We start from the raw sequence: 18,104 nt of genomic DNA on the forward strand, positions 1-18,104 counted from the left end.
CGGGAGGCGACCCTTGCCGCATCATCGCCGATTGCGCCACGTTCGTCTGATTCCCGGCCGTCTGAGTCGACACGGAATGCCTTGCCATCAGCGGACTGTGCTGCTCGTTCTGCGAAGCCGTCTTCTCCACGACGGTTGTGCTGCTGCTCGCGAGCACGTATTGCTGTTGCTCCATGTTCTGATCGGACGACGGCGAGTTCACGCCACTCTTAGGCGAGGACGACGTCTTTCCCTGAATCATGCCGGAGCTCAGGATGTACGACTGATTGTGGTCAAGATTCAAAGACGGGTCGACGGCTTGTCCGCCGTTGGAAGCCGCGCCTTGAAAATTCGGTATCTGATTATTCGACACCATGGTCGTCTGTTGCTGCACGATCGTCGTGTTCTGCTGGACGAAAGTCGTGTTCTGCTGATTTGATGCTGAGGAAACGGCGATATTCTGCGCGGTTGCGCAAGGTACCATGAGCGTTTGCCCGTTCATCTGTATGAACTCCTGCTGGCCCTGCATGTTCGGCGGCCGTACTTGCGAGGTGTTGAACGTCACCTGCTGATTCGGGCTGACATTCGCCACTATCGGGCTCAGCTGATTACCGAAGGACGTCGTCCCGTTCACCAAGAACTGACCGCTATTCGGCGACAAGAACTGCGCTCCCGGACTGTGCTGCTGAATGATTTTGCCGCTGGTCGCTTGCGGCGCCCTGATCACCATACCGGCTGGACCGGCGGCCAATATACTTTGACTCGGGTTGAATATGCCGCCGTGACTCTGCACCGGCGTCAGCACGTTCTGACCGTTGACGTTCTGTATCTGCAGCTGCATTCCGATGTTCCCCGTGTCCTGTAGCAACGTGGCCGTCCCGTCAGCGGACATGACCATGCTGCCTAAGCCCGGCACGATAAACTGCTGAATGGTAGGAAAATTCTGAACCATTCCGGTCGCACCGTTCAACAGATTCACCGGTTGGAGGAGATTGATTTGCTGGGCCGGTTGAGGATTCGTGATTATCTGCTGGGCGTTGAATTGTGCGGACGCGGCGCCGGTCTGACCGTTCATGACCAGTTGCGCCGGTGCCCCGCCCTTACCAGGCACGATGGTGAGCGCCTGCAGCATGGGTCCGCCTATGCTTTGAGCCTGGAAGTTCTGTTGCGCAAAGTTAGACTGCGATTGCATCAGCATGCCGGCGTTCTGCTGGGAAGAGGCGATGTGTAACATGGACGCCACAGTTTGGGGATTCGTCTTGCGCTTCTTGTACGCCTTCTTCTTCGTCATCGCCGACTCCGGAGACAACAACGCCGGCTGCCGACTCATCATGCCTTGATTAGCGCCGACCGTTCGGGAAACGTCCTGATTCGCGTCGAGGATCGACTGAGTGTTCTGTATGACGTTGCCGGTGGCGACCGTCAGATGTGGTATCTGTACGTTCTGACTGATGCCATCCATCGTCATCACGCTGGGTTGTATCAACACCGGCGTCTGTATAGTGTTCACCAGTACCGTCGGTTGCCCTATCACTTGCTGAGCTACCCCTACCGCAGGGATAACCTGGCTGACGGCACCGGTCACGCTGGTAACCATCGGGGACACCGACAACGGAGGCATAGAATTAGCGTTGGAAATGATTTTCGGTGGTGGAGGCGCCATGACACCGTTAATAGCCGACCCAGTGCTCGCCATTATGAGTTGACCACCGCTGGACACCAGTATATGACCAGGTGGTAACGTCGATCCGGCTGGATGCTTCAATATCCCTCCGGAAGTGAGGACATTATGAACTTGAACATTGGTCTGAGGATGTTGCTGTTGCTGTTGCTGCTGCTGCTGCTGTTGCTGCTGCTGTTGCTGCTGCTGTTGCTGCTGCTGCTGCTGCTGATGTTGTTGTTGTTGTTGTTGTTGTTGTTGTTGTTGTTGTTGTTGGTGCTGCTGCTGCTGCTGCTGGTGGTGGTGATGGTGTTGTTGTTGCTGCTGCGTTTGTGGCTGCACTAACGAATTCGTGCTCGCCTGAGGTACTTGTATACTACTGACAACGCTCTGAACCATCTCGAGTGGCGACTTTGACACGCTCATCGTCGACGATTGATTATGCGGCACGGAGGAATGAGTAGTAACCGTAGTGCCCGATACTACATTCCCCAACGTAGTAGTGGACTGTGCCTGATGTTGCGGCTTGTTCGGCAGAAGATTCGGCAGAGCGGGATTCGGTATCGCAGACGGTGTGTTTATGGAAACGGTGGCGGTATTCGCCCTGCCCGCTAAGACCGACGTGATAGTGTTACTGCTGACCGTATGACTACTCGCCATAGTCGTTATCACGGATGATGCACCGCCGAAGGTGTTGATGGGTATCCTGGACACGGCGTTGACGGTATGCGGGTGAGGTTGATAGCCGTCGAGGGAATTTTGCCTGGTCGTTATTTGTCGTTTCACCTGAGGCGCCAAATTGTCCGACGTAGAGGAGGATGTTTGGGACGGCGAGGTGCTAGGTGGAATGCCGCTGGAGCTCATCGTGCCGGAACACGGAGTCTCGGACCTCTGTTCCTGCATACCGCCACTGATTAACGACTGCGACGGCTGTTGCGCCTGCGGAGTCAGCGTCTGCGGCGGCATCTGACCCGAGACATGCGAATGAGGCGTCGGTGGTTGCGAGTAACTATGCGGCGTCGACGGCTGCGATGAGATGAGACTCTGAGGCGTCGCCGGCTGCGAGATGCCGGGTGTAGAGGCCGCCGGCGTGTCCGAATTCGCGGGACTGTTTGTGCCGATTGGAGATCCGTGGCTGGTACTAACAGTGCCGCCTTGGATCGGCCTGGAGTCGGCCTGCTGCTGTTGGCTCGTCTGATACCTCTCGCCGAACGTCGACGACGTGACCGGATCTTCGCGCTGATCCGTGTGCATCAGGTACTGCCGGTGCATCTGCTGCTTATACTGATCCTGAATGTAGGATTGAGTGTCGGCGCTGGTGACGCAACCTTGACACGGACTGCTCTCGGAGTCGGTGCCGCTGTTGCTCGACGTCGGCGTCATACTGCTATGCACGACGACCGGCGAGGTCGCGTGATTCTTTACGGAAGTGAACGACGAGGTACTCGTAGGGCTGGCGATTGAGGAAGGCTTTGGTTGAGGAAGATAGGCGTTGCTGTTGTTAGGCACATGCATGCCGTGACTGGTTTGAGGCGACGACTTTGGATTATTGTTCATCAACCCCATTTGAGAGCTACTAACACCAGTCTGCCTCGATATCGTACTATTTAGCAGCGCCGTCTGCTGGGCGAGGTATCCGCTGGGATCCTCTAGGAACGAAGGACCGCTGTTATTAAACGTTGTACCTATCTGACCGTTATTCTGCTGATTCTTCTCGCTGAACTCGTCCACCGGACTCGGCGTCGAGTGCTCCAGACCGTTGTTCGCTCTCGACTCGGCAACGCCGTGCTGGCGTTGCTTCTTCGCGATCACTTTAGTCGACTTGGCCTTCTTCCGCGCGGCCTCGTCGGTCCAGGTGGAGGCCTGTGGAATGTGATGATGGAGAGGTGGCACGCGATCGAACGAATTGCAGTTGATATTCTGCACCGTGACGACGGACGGCTGATGGGACACGACCGCGGGGCGATTTTGCTGCCACGGTGGCGTTCTGTTGTTGAAATGCATGTTGCCGGGCTGCCCGTTTGGTCCCATACCAGACTGCGCCTCGACGGCGTGACTGGCGTTCGGGCTTCTTCCCGCGTGATTCGACAGAACGAATTGCTGCTGATGTCCCATCTTGCCGTCTGCACTCGTTCCCTTGGAAGGATCGAAGTTTCTCACCGGATATTGTACTTGATTCTGCGTGTACATCCGTTGGACATTCTCATGAGGATTACTTTGCAAGCCGCCATTCTGGATCACGTGATGTCGCTGCATCGAATTATGCAACAAGAGTTGCTGCTGCTGCTGTTGCTGTTGTTGCTGCTGCTGCTGCTGTTGTTGCTGCAACTGTTTGACGTTTAGATCTTCGTCGGTGACCGATGGCGCTCGGTTGTGCCTGTTTTGAATGTCCGTGGTGTTGACGTTGGTCATGACAGCGGAGCCTTGCTGCTGCTGTTGCATGACATCCACAGAGTGATGATTCATTTGCTGGTTCGAATACTGCGGCTGAATGCACACCTGCGACAGTTGTTGCTGATGTTGCTGCTGTTGCTGTTGTAACTGTTGAATCTGCATTTGGAAGGGATCCGTCGATTGGGGTTGCATAGTGTGCTGATTTGGTTGCTGCTGCTGCTGCTGTTGCTGCTGCTGCTGCTGCTGCTGCTGCTGCTGTTGCATTTGATGCTGGTGAAGTTGATGAAGTTGCGGATGAAGAGTGGTTTGATTCGGCAGCTGCGCAGACTGCATGTGATGCACGTAATTCTCGGCAGGATGTTGAGGGTTGTAATTACCCGACTGCTGCTGATCTACTTCCTGAGTCAAGTGTTGCTGTTGCTGCTGCTGCTGCATGTTGTGCTTTTGAATCTGTTGCAAATGCAGCTGCTGCTGCTGCTGTTGATTCAAGTGTTGCTGTTGCTGCTGCTGTTGCTGTTGTTGTTGCATTACATGCAACGGCTGCTGATTCAGTTGACTGACGTAGTGAGGAGCTTGCTGTTGCGCCAAATGATTCACTACCGCGTTTTGATGCTGCTGCGGTTCTTGTTGCTGTTGCAAGATTTGCATGTGTTGCAACTGTTGCTGATGAGGCAGCAGTTGCTGTGGCTGCTGCTGCTGTTGCGATATATGCTGCTGAATAAGCTGCTGCTGCTGCTGCTGCTGCTGTTGCTGTTGCTGCTGCTGCTGTTGCTGCTGCTGCTGCTGTTGCAAAATTAGTTGCTGATGTTGTTGCTGGAGAATCTGCTGCTGAGTCATATTGTTCAAGTTTGTTCCCTGCTGATTCATAACCAACGGGTTGCCCATCAGCATGCCCGACATATTGTGCTGATTTAACCTCTGCTGAGGGTTTCTTGTACAATTATTCACATCGTGATTCTGAGAAGGCGAATTTAAAGACTGATGGCAGATTTGTTGGCCGTTTTGCTGGACCTGCAGATTCGGGATCGCGATTGGCCATACCTAAAAAGTCAAGCGATTGGTATCGTAAATATTTCTTTTTCGCATGTGTATATTATTAGTTACATATATATTTATATTACGTAATGCTAATGCTATATACAGTAATATGCTTACTCAGCGGTGATTTATTTAAAGTAGCAGCGACACTACGTGTTGCTATCGCTGCAAAACTCGCTCGCTACTATGTGGCGAAAACGTAAATCTGTGTCCGAAAAGGAGTCGAATAATTTGCGATTCAATTAAAGCTGCGACTCAATTACCTGCGATCCATTAGGCACCGGTGAACCTTGAACTCCAGATGCCGCGACCGCGGCAATAGCTCTCTCCCGTTGTGCCAGAAGTTGCGAAACCGAGACGCCGGAATAAATGCCGCCTATGCCTCCTAGTTTCCTCTTCTTCTTCTTGCTGTGACCATCTGCGCACGCCAATAAAGTATCTCTTAATAAACCAGGGCCGGAATCCAATTATCTTCGATCCACCGGCATCTACTTGAAATTGAATCGACAAAGGCTTTTCCCGTTCAGAGCGCAATTGTGGAAGACGATAAGTCCCCGGCGCTGTAGAAATTAAAATACGACTTATTCGCTCTAACCCCGGTGCCGGCTTTCTCGCTTATTATTCAGGCGACGTTCCCAAGCTCCTTAATGAAGCAAGTGTTCCATTTGAAATCCCGCCGCAAGGTTAAATCGTATTTAGCCCGACATTTCCGTGCTTTAACTCTCCACTGTTTAAAACGTCGGCCTCCCCCTCCGTCCTCGTGTATTATCATTCCGGTCTGTATCTTTTACGAAGTGGAAATATCGTCGATAGTGAGTCAAGTAACATCGCGTTAGAAAACAAAGGGACATAGTTTTACAAGTTTTTACGCTTAATTGACGCCAAATATCTTTCGTTACACGCAAAAGATAGCTAAACTTTTTCCGAAAACCTTTCTCAAAAAATTTCAATTTCTTTCTCGTATAAGGATAAAGGTAGTTTTACAAAAAGCTCCGTTTATATCATTAATACCAAACATTTTTTGTCATGCGTAAAAGACAGTTAAATCTTTCAAAAATTCCAACAAACTTCAATTTTTTTCACACAACAGATGCAAACGCCAATCGAATCTTGAAATCGGAATCGGAATGAAGGTTGAAATGAATTACAGTGCAAAATTAAAATTACAACTTGTGTAAAACCTACAAGTGTAGCGCAAATGCACAAGAGATACATAAGGGCGAGTAAAAAGCTGAGAACTATTTGAAAACCCTTCCAAAGAGACTGCAGTATGTGTGTGTGTGTGTGTGTGTGTGTGTGTGTGTGTAATGAAAGGACGAAATAGATTTATTACGTGTCGTAAAGAGGCTGTCATTCGCGCGTATTCAGCACGAAAGAACCGCCGCGAGGGCCATCGGCACTTCCAAATTACCGTGATTTACGAGAGGACGTGTCAGAAAAGAGGAGGGATAAGGTTTTCAGCGGGGCGACAGGGGGGGGACAAGGGGATCTTTTATCTGTAAGCCTACAGAGGATAATTATTCTCCGTGCGCGTCGATTGGTACGGGGAGAGCGAGTAGATAATTCTCGGCGAAGAGGGAAAAGCATGAAAACGACGAGAAGCGCGAGCAAAAGAGGAGGGTGAGCGTAGTAATGAATCTACGGCGGCAGCGAGGCAACTTGTCCGCCCTTGACGACGGCAGTTTAACCCGATTTCCAAGGGGACGAAGATTTGCGTAAAATCTTTGGATCCATTTTGTGGCTTCCGGGGTTCTCGCGCGAACGCGTAAAGTCTCCTCCCCTCCACCGAGCGCCACGTCGCCGCGGAATGTCTGCAGTCAATGGCTCGAGCAATAAACGTTCTCGTCGTTAAACCCGATGAAAGAGGGCGACGTGGTAATTGGAAGATATACTTCGCCGTTTGCGGCTATTTTCAAGCGCCGCCGCGTTATTCGGTTAAGTACAGGATGCTCGGTTGTTGACTCGCTCGTAATGACCGATTGATTTTATGGAGTCGAATTTTACACGGAGCCGCGCGCGCAACTTCCGCGGCGATTATTTGCGTCCCCCTCCCCGCGAACGCACATCCCCCGTGAAAATATATCTTCCCTCTGCAACCGGCGTGGTAAGCCGGAATAGACACGCTCAACGTATGCGCGCCTGATGAATACAGATGGAAGGATCTGAGCCGTAGTGCCGGCTGACTCCACATGATTTGCGAAGGCTGCAGAGAGGCTAACAGCGCTCGCGGGGAGTGACTCTGCGAACAAACGTAGGACATACGTTCGCGAGAGGAAGGGCCTGGAATGCTGGAGGGTTCGCAACGAACTTGTACATAAGTCCGAGCGCGATATCCGAGACGGCGATGATTCCCAGCAGCGGGAGAGTATCGTTACCGCTCGTTACGCTCGTCGAGCTGGAGGCTCGAGAACGCACCTACAAAGGTGGTGACATTCGTGATCTCGCGGGATAGATCCACTCTCCATCGATCTCACTGACGCAGCAGCAAGGCAGGCAGCAAACGTTGCTGGCATCCTCGGCGCTTCAACTACCTCGACAACGGCTGTCAGACGCGTCGGCGAGCGCCGCGGCTTCCCGTTCGCGCCGCGACGACGGCCTCGGCGGCGGCTGACTTTCGATGCGAGCATGAAAATCCGCCGGGATGATCGTGCGTTACGTTTACGTCGAGGCGTTGATGCGGACTGAGCGACGCGAAATCAAAATGCGCTTGCGCGACCGAGCAACGGAAGCGGATGCCGTCGGCGAGGGTGGCTCGGAGCAAGAGAGGGTGAGACGGGCACACGTCGGGGAGAGAGATAGAGAGGGGGGAGGGGGGAGGGAAGAGAGAGAGAGAGAGAGAGAGAGAGAGAGAGAGAGAGAGAGAGAGAGAGAAAGCAATAAAGACCCGCCGCCGAGGGAACAAACGTCACTCGGGGCAGGCGCAAGAATCACAACCGGACATAGTCGTTGGACCGCAAGGCTTACCACCCCTCTCGCTCTCGCTCTCTCTCTCTCTCTCTCTCTCTCTCTCTCTCTCTTCTCCCTGCTCGCTCGCTTCTCATGCGCGCGACCGTGGCTCCTCGTACGAAATTAACCCTTATCAACTCCGTGTCTACCACCACCATCATCCCGCACACAACCCCCACCGGCTATGCAACCTGGCTTCTTTCAGCCCCTTCCTCTTGTACCCGCCGCCGCCGCCGCCGCCACCACCACCACCACCATCGCTGCCGCCACCTTCACCACTTCCACCATCAGCCCCGCACGGGCGTCGCGATACGACGACGTCGACGTCGACGTCGTCGTCGTCGTCGGCAGCGAAGGGAGAACGGATTCTTTCCTCCTCCCGGGACTTTATTGATCGTCGCTGCGATAAGAAGACACGAGCCGGCCGATTGGTCTGGGGATATGGCCACCTCGGACCATCGCCGTGATCTCGCCGCGACGAACGTGGCCGACAGGAAATCGGGTCTCCCGTGATCCATTCTTTCCCGATGCAATCAGACTAATTCGAATTGATCCTTTATCCGTCCGCGCATTCACTGCGCAACGCTTCCGTCGCTCTGCATACAGATTCGTTCCTCCCGATCCGATTACGTAATCTCATTAATTGCACGTACATTTCAGGAGCCGGAAACGCTTCCTCCTCTTCTTCTTCATTTTGTATGTATGAACAGGATCTCATGTTTGGTACACTTTGCTTTCTACAGTAGCTTCCTCGGGAAGATCGTTTCTCTCATCCTGTGCAAACAGACCTTCCAGCGAAAGAAACGCTGACCCTGAATAGGCTTAACCGGCCGGTCGGTGGATGTAGTAGGGTTAATCTGTTTACGCGACGCGATATCCTCACGGCGTGGGAGTGGCAACGGAAGCGCGGCGCGCCTTTGTGCAAACAAGATCGGCAAAGGAATTTTCAAAATCCGACACCTGCAGCGCGGAATCGCAGACGGCGCAGCTTGTACAGGGGGCGTATCGGAGTTCGTCGCCCCGTAAAATCGCTCCTCCTCGCCGGGACGCCGCCGTGCTGCGAGGACGTCGACGTAGGACAAAAGTGATCGATTGAGCTCCGGGGGGAAACTGTTTACGGGCGCAATTGTTTAGAGCGATGAGAAAACATCGTGTAAGCCGCACCCCGGATTCGGATACGCCTATTGTCGCCCAGACTCGATAATCGCGGAACGCGTGTCGTCGCTCTCATTAAATCGCACCTATCTCGCCTTCCCGATAAATTAGCACGTGTCCATTACGGAGGATATGATGTCGCGCAGAGAGATTAGCTCGGCGCCTTTACCAGCCAACACCCGCCAAGCTTATTTCGGGCTCGTGTTTTTTATTTTTTTCCATGGACCTCTCTCTGTTTACACAAAGCGACGGGATCCGTCTAATTACTCTAATCAACCCTCGCGCAAGTGCGGTATATTTTATAAATCCCTGTGGGCTGTACAACGGGGAAGGGTGGCTCTCTCTCTCTCTCTCTCTCTCTCTCGCTCAGCTTTCGTACAAATACAAGGAAAAAATATGCCATAATAACGTCCGACTCAGGACGAATTAACGTGATACCCGGCGCTTATAATTAAACTTTTAGCGTTTCGGATAATTCTGATTTCCACTTCGCTCTCGTGACCGATAAAGCCGTGATGAGGGACGGAGAGGGGGGGGGAGAGAGAGAGAGGCGTTTAATCATTTCTACTCCCAGCGCGGTATGTAATCCATCGTACGTAAGAGAAGACCATCATTCCCCTTCAGCCGGCAAAGTCAAACTGAAAATCGGGAAAAGGGGAAATTAAATCGGCTCCCAGAGGGGGAGAGAGCGCGTTATGAAAACTTGGAGCTCGCGTTCAGCGATAAAGATTCATTCGAACCTCTCCACTCGCAATCCCCCTTGCCGTTCTCTGCCCCCGCCGTAGGAGGGCGCAGGGGCAGATAGGGGTGCGCGTGTTTGCGCAGAGCGCTAGCGCGCGTCAAACCCCCCGATGGCGCGGCGGAGAGAGAAGAAAGAGCCGAGGGAAAAAAAGAAAAAAACCAACCAACCCCCATCCGGCGTGTCGTTTTATATCACCGGAGAATTGGAATCGAAGCGGCGTGAGCGTGCGTCGATGTTAAAACGACCCCATAAAGTCCCATAAAAACACTGCCACCGACATGTATATCCTCTACCTTACACACCAGCCATAAACTCAAGTTAAACTCCAGCCCAGATTTCCAGACGCAAACGCGAAACGGCCCGCCGCCGCCGCCGCCACCCTGTGGGCCCGATGCGTGCGGCTGCGTTCACGCAACGGAACGCATCGCGCTAATCTGTTTACGAGGGCTGGCGCCTCGCATCGATCGTGCAACGAATCGATTTATTTGGCTGTTGTTGTTATTGTCGTCGTTATTGTTGTCGTTGTTACCGCTCTGTGATACGTTAGAAAGAAACAGTATTGTACGTAGAAACGCTCAAACGGACATGCGTCTTGGGAGAGGAAAATCTCGCGTATTAAGAACAGAGAGAAAGTTGCCGAAAGTTCAATTGATAAATCACGATTGCCAGGCTATTTTGCCCGACGGTGTCAAGAGTGCGAATTCTATTCGCTAAAAAGCGAGTAAACTGAACAGGATTTTAAAATTTCAATTACCGGCCTCGCGATACGTAGATGTAATATTTTTTTTCTCTCTCCTTCTCTCTCCCTCTCTCTTCGTTGCGCGTAATAGCGTTTTATCTGGCAGGCCGATATATAAATCTGCGCGGGGGTGGAGACCGAAACCGTAAAATTCCGTCATCGACGTTCGCGTTATAAATATGTCACCGCGATGACGTCCGAGTAATCCCGACATTCCGTGAAAACGTGAGAGGGAGAAGGATAGAGAGAGAGAGAGAGAGAGAGAGAGAGAGAGAGAGAGAGAGAGAGAGAGAGAGAGAGAGAGAAAGAGCGGGGGGGAGGGAAGCGTCCGAACTCTCCGCGCCGCGAATAATATTAAAATGCGCAGTTACGATGCCCAGGGTGAAAGTTTAATAACCGTTGGTCGCCAACGCGGCCGCGGCTGGCTTTCAATCTACAAGCGGATTATAATTTCTAGCCGACGCAATTTGGAGTACAGGTAGAGGTGCGCTGCGAGCGTGTACGCCGCGTTCTGCAACAGCCGCTTAATTAACGGCGCGAAAGTAAGGGGGGAAAAAAGGAGGAAGAACAGGACGAGGAAAGGAGAGACGCGGCGGGGGTGGGATACGTCGGTTATGGGATTTGGTAATGAAATTCGGTGGAGAGTTTGGCGGCTATGGTGATACATCATTCCACCCCGCCGACACCCCCTCATCTCACCCTTCGCCGCGCTCGCCGAGCTTTAATGCCAACGTAGCGGGCAAAGAAAGGACGATCCTAAAGAGGAGAGGGTGGTGTGGGTGTTGGTGTTGGTGTTGGTGGTGGTGGCGGCGGCGGCGGCGACGGCGATGGTGGGTGAACCGACTTCGCTAATGCCGCAATTTCGTCGTCCTTCTCCCACCGTCTACTTTTTTCCCTAATGATCACGGCTCACTTGACGGGGTGGAAAAACTTTTGGTCTTCCTCCAATAAAAGTTGGCACGTGTTCCCGCGCGACGGTGAATAAACGTCTCGGCAATTATGGCGCCGGTTCGACGTCCGACTTGACAGAAAACTTTGTTAATACGTCGGATCGATGAAGAAAGTTTCGCGCGCGCTCACGTGCGTATGTGCGGTGCGCGCTGGAGTTTGACGACTGCCGGAGCAGTCGTCGGGATTATGGAAACGGACGTCGGGGGGATGGATCTCAAGATTTTGATCGATTCCGCGGAAAGGCGCTTCGTCGTCTGACGCGCGAGAAAATTGAGAAGTTGGGCGTAGTAACAGCGTAAGCGCCTATCCAATCCGAAGGAGCTTCATTGGATCATCGTAACGCTCGGTTTTATCCCTCTCCGACGGGATTTAACGTTTCCGACTGGCTAAAGAAAATTCGGCCGTTAATGATATCGATCGTCGATCCGATCGATTTTCAGTCAAACGCACCGCATATCGTTCTATAGGAAAGCACGCAATCTTCGTCTCTCAGATTTCTTTTGAACCCGCGAAACACCTCTGCTACACCTTAAAATTCTTTATTCGACTCAATCAGCATCTTTGGTCTTGCGAGCCGCCACACAGTGGCGGCCAGATGACATTTTTTGGTTGAAAATTCTCTAGAGACCTGAATTGCCAAGCGATCATCGGCCGACCAATGGATGAGGTTGATCCTGAATAAATTCCAAAGAGATCTAGCCGAAATTTGGAAAACATTATCGGTTCATGGGTTTCATGGGTTTAGGATTTGTCTGAAAAGTTTATCGTTTGAAGCACAGTGTCTTGGGTCCGAGCCTATGGATACTAAATGCGAGACCCCAGAACTTATAATCACCTTCTAGAAAACTCAGAATTTCAAAGCTCATCATTTCAGCCCACATTAAGAAAGAATTAAGGATTCAAACCTCTCGGCTTTGTGCTTAACGGGTCTATATTTGATGTTTTTGTATTTTGGGCATATGAGTTTTGGGTTAATGGGTTTCTGCTTCAAGTTCGATAAATCTCGAGGTGTCTGTTGATTGGTCTCATAGTTTCAATCCGCTGAATGCGCTATTACATAGAAATAAGTGTCGAATAATGAATATTTCACAAGTTTCTCGCGTTTAACGACAATATTTCCTCTTTTGGAGCTAGTAATTCGAGGAAAAAATTTCTTTTTTAACTTTGGCAAGACAGATCTCTTCGGAATTTATTCAGGATCAACCTCATCCATTGGTGTCTCGATGATCGGTTGGAAATTCAGGTCTCTAGAGAATTTTCAACCAAAAAATGTCATCTGGCCCCACTGTGCGCCGGCTACGATATCCGAATTAAATTAACGTAATCTCCCGGTCGCGATTTCTCGGCCGTTCAATCGGCCGCACGAGTAATCGGAACGTTTGGTGTTCCTCGCGGTGGCGTTCCTTACCTTTTCTGGTTTTCTCCGACGACGTGGGCGAGTCGGCGTTCGCGTGAATCGGGGCCGTAGTCGGGCCAGAAGATAAAGTCGACGATGAGACCGCCGGTGTACAGGACGCAACAGGACTGGCGGCCGCAGCCGGCAGCAGAAGTTTCCTCTTATGGTTGCAGAGCTTGGTCATCTCCCGCGTCTTGCCCTGATCCGGGCTCCAAGGTCGTGTCGCAACCTGAAACAAGAACACGCGCCGTTCGTTATTTCTCGCTCGATCGTATCGCGGCTGGTGTGATGGACTAACGAGCCAGCGTCCAATCACTTCGAGGTTCTCGAATCTCAAATAGTCTGGAAACTCCTGGGAAATTCAGTAGCGCCTGCGGTAAAAGTCTCGGCGAGTCGGCGAACCTTGAGAGTCTTCTTGAAAGTCTCTCGAAACGCAATCGACGGCTCCGTTGCGGATATTAATCGTAGACGAATGAGGCTTCGCTAAAACGACGATGGAATGCGGTAGATTGAAAGTGAGTCGCATCTGCGGCGGATATCGCACTCGCTCGCGTCTTTGATAAAACACCTTGCTATCCGCTTATGAAAGAGAGACGTGTTATCTGATTGTTACAGAGAGAGAGAGAGAGAGAGAGCGCAGAGAGAGCGCAGAGAGAGCAAGAGAGAGAAACTGGGACATGATTGCCCAAGTAAAAATTCTCAAGTTACAACGATCGTTAAATATTAACACTCTCGTATATCCACGCGTATCTTCCTCATCAAGCTATTAATCATACACTCGTATCTAATCGGCGATGCTACATTTATTGTTTCAGATATTTGTAGCAGAGCACGCGTGGCCGATTCTGAGAGAGAGAGAGAGAGAGAGAGAGAGTATACGCGGTGTTCCGGTGAATTCCGGTAAGTACAAAGTGGATTTGCAACGGTGTGTTTATACATTCCACGCGCGATCCGCTCTAATAAATATTTCGCTCCGAACGAAGCAATAACAAGAGGATCTGCTTCGCCTCCGCCTGCTTTCGTCGAGCGGATCGCCGTAATTGGCGAATATCGATTCGCGCGAGCGCGAGCACGAGCGAAAGACGCGAGCCGCGGCGAGAGGAGAGGCGAGAGAGAGATCAGGCGGGAGGTGGGTTGGAGGGGAGGGGGGGGTGGAGGGGGGAAGGAACGAGAGGAAGGAGTCAACGGCTCCAGCTGACGACGCTCATGAATCTCATGATCGATGCGCGATGCTCCGTGCGGAGTTAAAATGCGTCCAAGTTGTGGAAGGCCGCAGGCCGATGCCCGTAATGGCCGTGAGGGGCTACACGCCGTTGTTACGTGTCAGCTCGAGAGACGTTCCGCGGCAATTTACGGCCGCAAACACAGTGCCATTACGGCGTACCGTAAATAAGATAATGCCGCTTGATATATATAAGTGGCGGGCATAAAGCGCGCCGCGCAAAATGTTAATCGTCGCGCTCCCCTTGCCTGCCTCCGCCGCTCAATTCGCCCCCGTTCCTCCCCGCCGCCGACAACGAGGAAGATCGGTAGCTAATCGCTAATGACGGAAACGATAAATGACGAAGCGCGCGCATGTGGCGCCTGTGCTTGGATCGCTGCAACGCGAGGAATCGCTCGCGCATAAAGCGTAGAGCGTGACAAAAATTTCGCTCCGCTCTAAATTCCAGTCTCGGCGCGGCGTGATGATAAGCAACAAGTGTGTGTGTGTGTGTGTGTGTGTGTATGTGTGGTTTGTACGAAATTTTTGAATCGTCATCTCTTCTTGCCCTCCCGAGAGGATTAATATTAATAAGCAAACACTCGTCGAGCCACTAGAAATAAATGCCTCTACACTCGTTAGAGTTAGACCCGCAATTGCCAGGTATTTTCGTGCCGGTCGCACCGTGACTGCGCGTATTCGCCGCTAATTGACGAGTTCCGTTTCGTCTCCACGTGTCGTGTCGCAACAACGACGAGCGCGTCTTCTCGGAGACGGAGGCGGAACAAAGCAACGTCGGCGAGAGACAGCTCGAGGTAGCAGAGGCGAAAAGACCGATCGCGGCGGATCGGCGAGCTCCGCTACACGGACAGCTCTGACGGCGAGGAAACGCGAGCGACGCACGGATTTGTCATACCTCAGCTGAGAGTAGCCGGCAGGTTAATTAAGAACGACCTGAATACGGCGTCGAGATTACACCGCGGCGCGGCGGTTGGCCTTGGCGTCGAGAGCCGACGAGTCGCCGCGCCGCTGTAATGACGTATGCCGCCGGTTAACTCAATCAGAACGTGTTTTCTCCGACTGGTCTATTATTCATTCCCCCGCCGGAGAGGCGTTCATCAGCGGTGATCACCTTACCGGCTAATCGCGCCCACTCGCCCACCGCGACACCGGCGAGAACATGCGAGACGACGCGCGACGCGCGCGTGTGTCGCGTCGCGGACCCACCGCAGAAATGTGACCCACCCTGGCCGGAGGGAGAATTATAATCAATGAATCGCGCGATGATGAGTTCTTTCCCCTTGAAGGAGGAGAGCAATGGCGACAATAGCAGGCAACAAGCGACTTGTTCGGAAAACAGATTCTGAACGGGGGAATATAAATGGAGAAGAGAGAGTTTTGAAGGCGAAATCCTTCGACTTCAGATGGGGGAGGGGGGCGGTGATTGATTTGTTGTTCTTCCCTGTTCGGACTCGACGCGTGACGGAAAGAAGTGCCGAGAAAGGAAATTATCATCTTCGCTGAACAGCATCGGTCTCTCGTACTGCTGAAAAGTCCAACAGTCTCTCCCGTTGTGTTCTCCAGTTTATGAGACGCTCGGGTTCTTTACGGGACGGTGCAGCGCGAATAAAGTATCGTGTAGGAAAACTCGATTCCTTTATTTCCGTCCGCCGGGGCGCATCGCCTCTCTCGCCTCGCAATTGCGGTTGCGTCGCGGCATACAGTCGTACGTACGCCAAGTGTACGCAAGGTGTTTGCATCACTACCTAAATAATCCTCGCCGGCGAGGTGTACGAGGCGTACGAGGCTAACGCGCCGCCGCTTTCCGCGGCATTATTTCTCGTCACACGCCGCCCATTGCACACGCGAGGTAATCACACCGGCGACCGGCGGAAACCGCGATTTAATCCTTTTTCTCGGACGCAAAATGAGACGCCGTACTGCGACAGAAACGACTTTAATACGATAGCTTTTACCCCGTTCCCATCCGTGTCGGTGCCCGGATGAACGTACCACGGGAGAGAAGGAGAGTCCATCTCTCTCTCTCTCTCTCTCTCTCTCTCTCTCTCTCTCTCTCTCTCTCTCTCTCTCTCTCTCTCTCTCTCTCTCTCTCTCTCTCTCTCCCTTCCCCCTTCCTCTAGTCCTCTCTCTCCCTTGATTAGATCATCCCAAAAGGGAAAATAAACTGCTACACGCGGTGGCTGTAATTACCACGCCAAACGAATCAGCTAGTACACGTTACCGGGAGCTTTACACGAAACAGTTTTATATAATGGATTATTATATCGCGTATAATCGCATGGGCCATTATGTCGGGAAAAAGTCAGATGATTAATACTATAACCTTTCTGTGAAAAATCCATAATTAGACGCGCGCTTGCGACGCAAAAATTTTAACACGCCGAACACGCGATGAAGCAAAATCTAAAGAGTTATTACATCAGATGCAAACATCATCCTCGTTTATCTATGAACAATGATCTCGACTCGACAAAGATGTCGGTTACAATTATTGATAATTGAACAAGATTAATCAGATGTAATGAAATCGTCGTGACTTTTATTCGTCAACGGATCTTCCTTGTTCTTTGCACGCTCCTGAATATATCAAGTCATACAGAAAAGAATATAAAGTATGCGTAACTGCGTATCTGGATATTGCAAACCGATATATACAAGATGTTGCATTTCAAACGTAGTATCTCAAAAATTAAATGAGATATCAAGGGCTGACTTTTTTTAAGTTGTAACGCCTCGAGGAGGACACATTTTGATGAAGAGAATTTAGCTCTGGGCGGAATCAAATTCATTTGACATTTTACATGAAACTCTAATCTTTTAAATATCTACGTTTATATAGCCCTTTTTTTATGATGAATTCAATGATTATACATGCAAGATAATAGGAAGTCAAATGAAGATAATAGGAAGCAAAAAATAGGATCAAAGTCAAACAAATTCTTTTTCTCTTTGAAAAGAAAAATTCCATTGATCTAAAAATGTTCAAAATATTGTCTGGCATCTTTGCAAGTCTGTAATCTTCTTCGTTGAAAATTATTAGGCACTCATTGTAATTCACCTCTTGAGATTATTCGGCTTGTTTTGCATATTCGTTGCATCATATTTTCCCTGGTAGTTGGAGGATTAACATGAACAATTTCTTGAACTTTATCCCGCAAATAATAATCTGGGTAGATCAGATCAAGTGATCTGGCTATCGATTTAACCATCAGTCAGGAAAAAACATTCTTGCGTTATCTGACGGTTAAACTAAAAGCTGAGACGGTGCCCCGTCTCAAGATGTAGTTGCTCAATAAAAAAATTTAAAAAAATTCGTCTGTTTACGATATCATCGAAAAGATATGGGCTGATAATAGTACGGAGTCTTTTTTCTTCATCATATCTTCAATTATTAGGGTTGTGTCGCTGAATTCAAAGAACTGTAACATAGATATTTAAAAATTGGAGTCCCGTTAAAAGAAAATAAATTTAACCTTCACTTTCACGCCTCCATCCAAAGTAAAGTTTTTTAAATCAAAATATGAGTCATTCTCGAAATAATAATATAATTTAAAAAGTTGGACTTCGATATTGCATTTCATTTTCGACATGTTATGTTTGAAATTCAATATTCTACATACATTTCTTTTTGCATTCATAATTATACATATATATGAATACAATTGTTCGCGAGCTGATACATTGTGTGTACACACACATGCACGCATCAAAATAAAATGAGCTCCTCGAATTTTACGGACGGATCTCGAACCGACCTTCGTCGCGGCTATTTTTACCGAATTTCTGCCGCGAATACGCGAGCTCGCGAACCGGCAGTTTTATTCCGAGAGAGGTAAATCATCGTGTCGCTACACGTTCACCGACTTCTCTGAGGCCCAATCA

General features: G+C 50.7%; 1 protein-coding gene across 3 annotated transcripts in view; it reads right to left on the reverse strand.

Moving 5' to 3' along the window:
- LOC105189622 (protein split ends) overlaps positions 1-18,104 on the reverse strand; it is a 271,843-nt gene that overhangs the window by 11,715 nt on the left and 242,024 nt on the right. For all 3 annotated transcript variants that reach the window (XM_025305400.1, XM_025305401.1, XM_025305399.1), the window contains exons 3-5: positions 13,013-13,229; positions 5,335-5,489; positions 1-5,074 (exon numbers count right to left, since the gene is read on the reverse strand). The exon at positions 1-5,074 is cut by the window's left edge and continues 122 nt beyond it. In XM_025305400.1, the coding sequence (XP_025161185.1) occupies positions 1-5,074; positions 5,335-5,489; positions 13,013-13,229 (5,446 nt within the window). The remainder of the gene's footprint in view (positions 5,075-5,334; positions 5,490-13,012; positions 13,230-18,104) is intronic.

This window comes from Harpegnathos saltator, unplaced genomic scaffold (genome assembly GCF_003227715.2).
Source record: "Harpegnathos saltator strain DR-91 unplaced genomic scaffold, Hsal_v8.6 scaffold694, whole genome shotgun sequence".
Taxonomy (NCBI): Eukaryota; Metazoa; Arthropoda; class Insecta; order Hymenoptera; family Formicidae; genus Harpegnathos; species Harpegnathos saltator.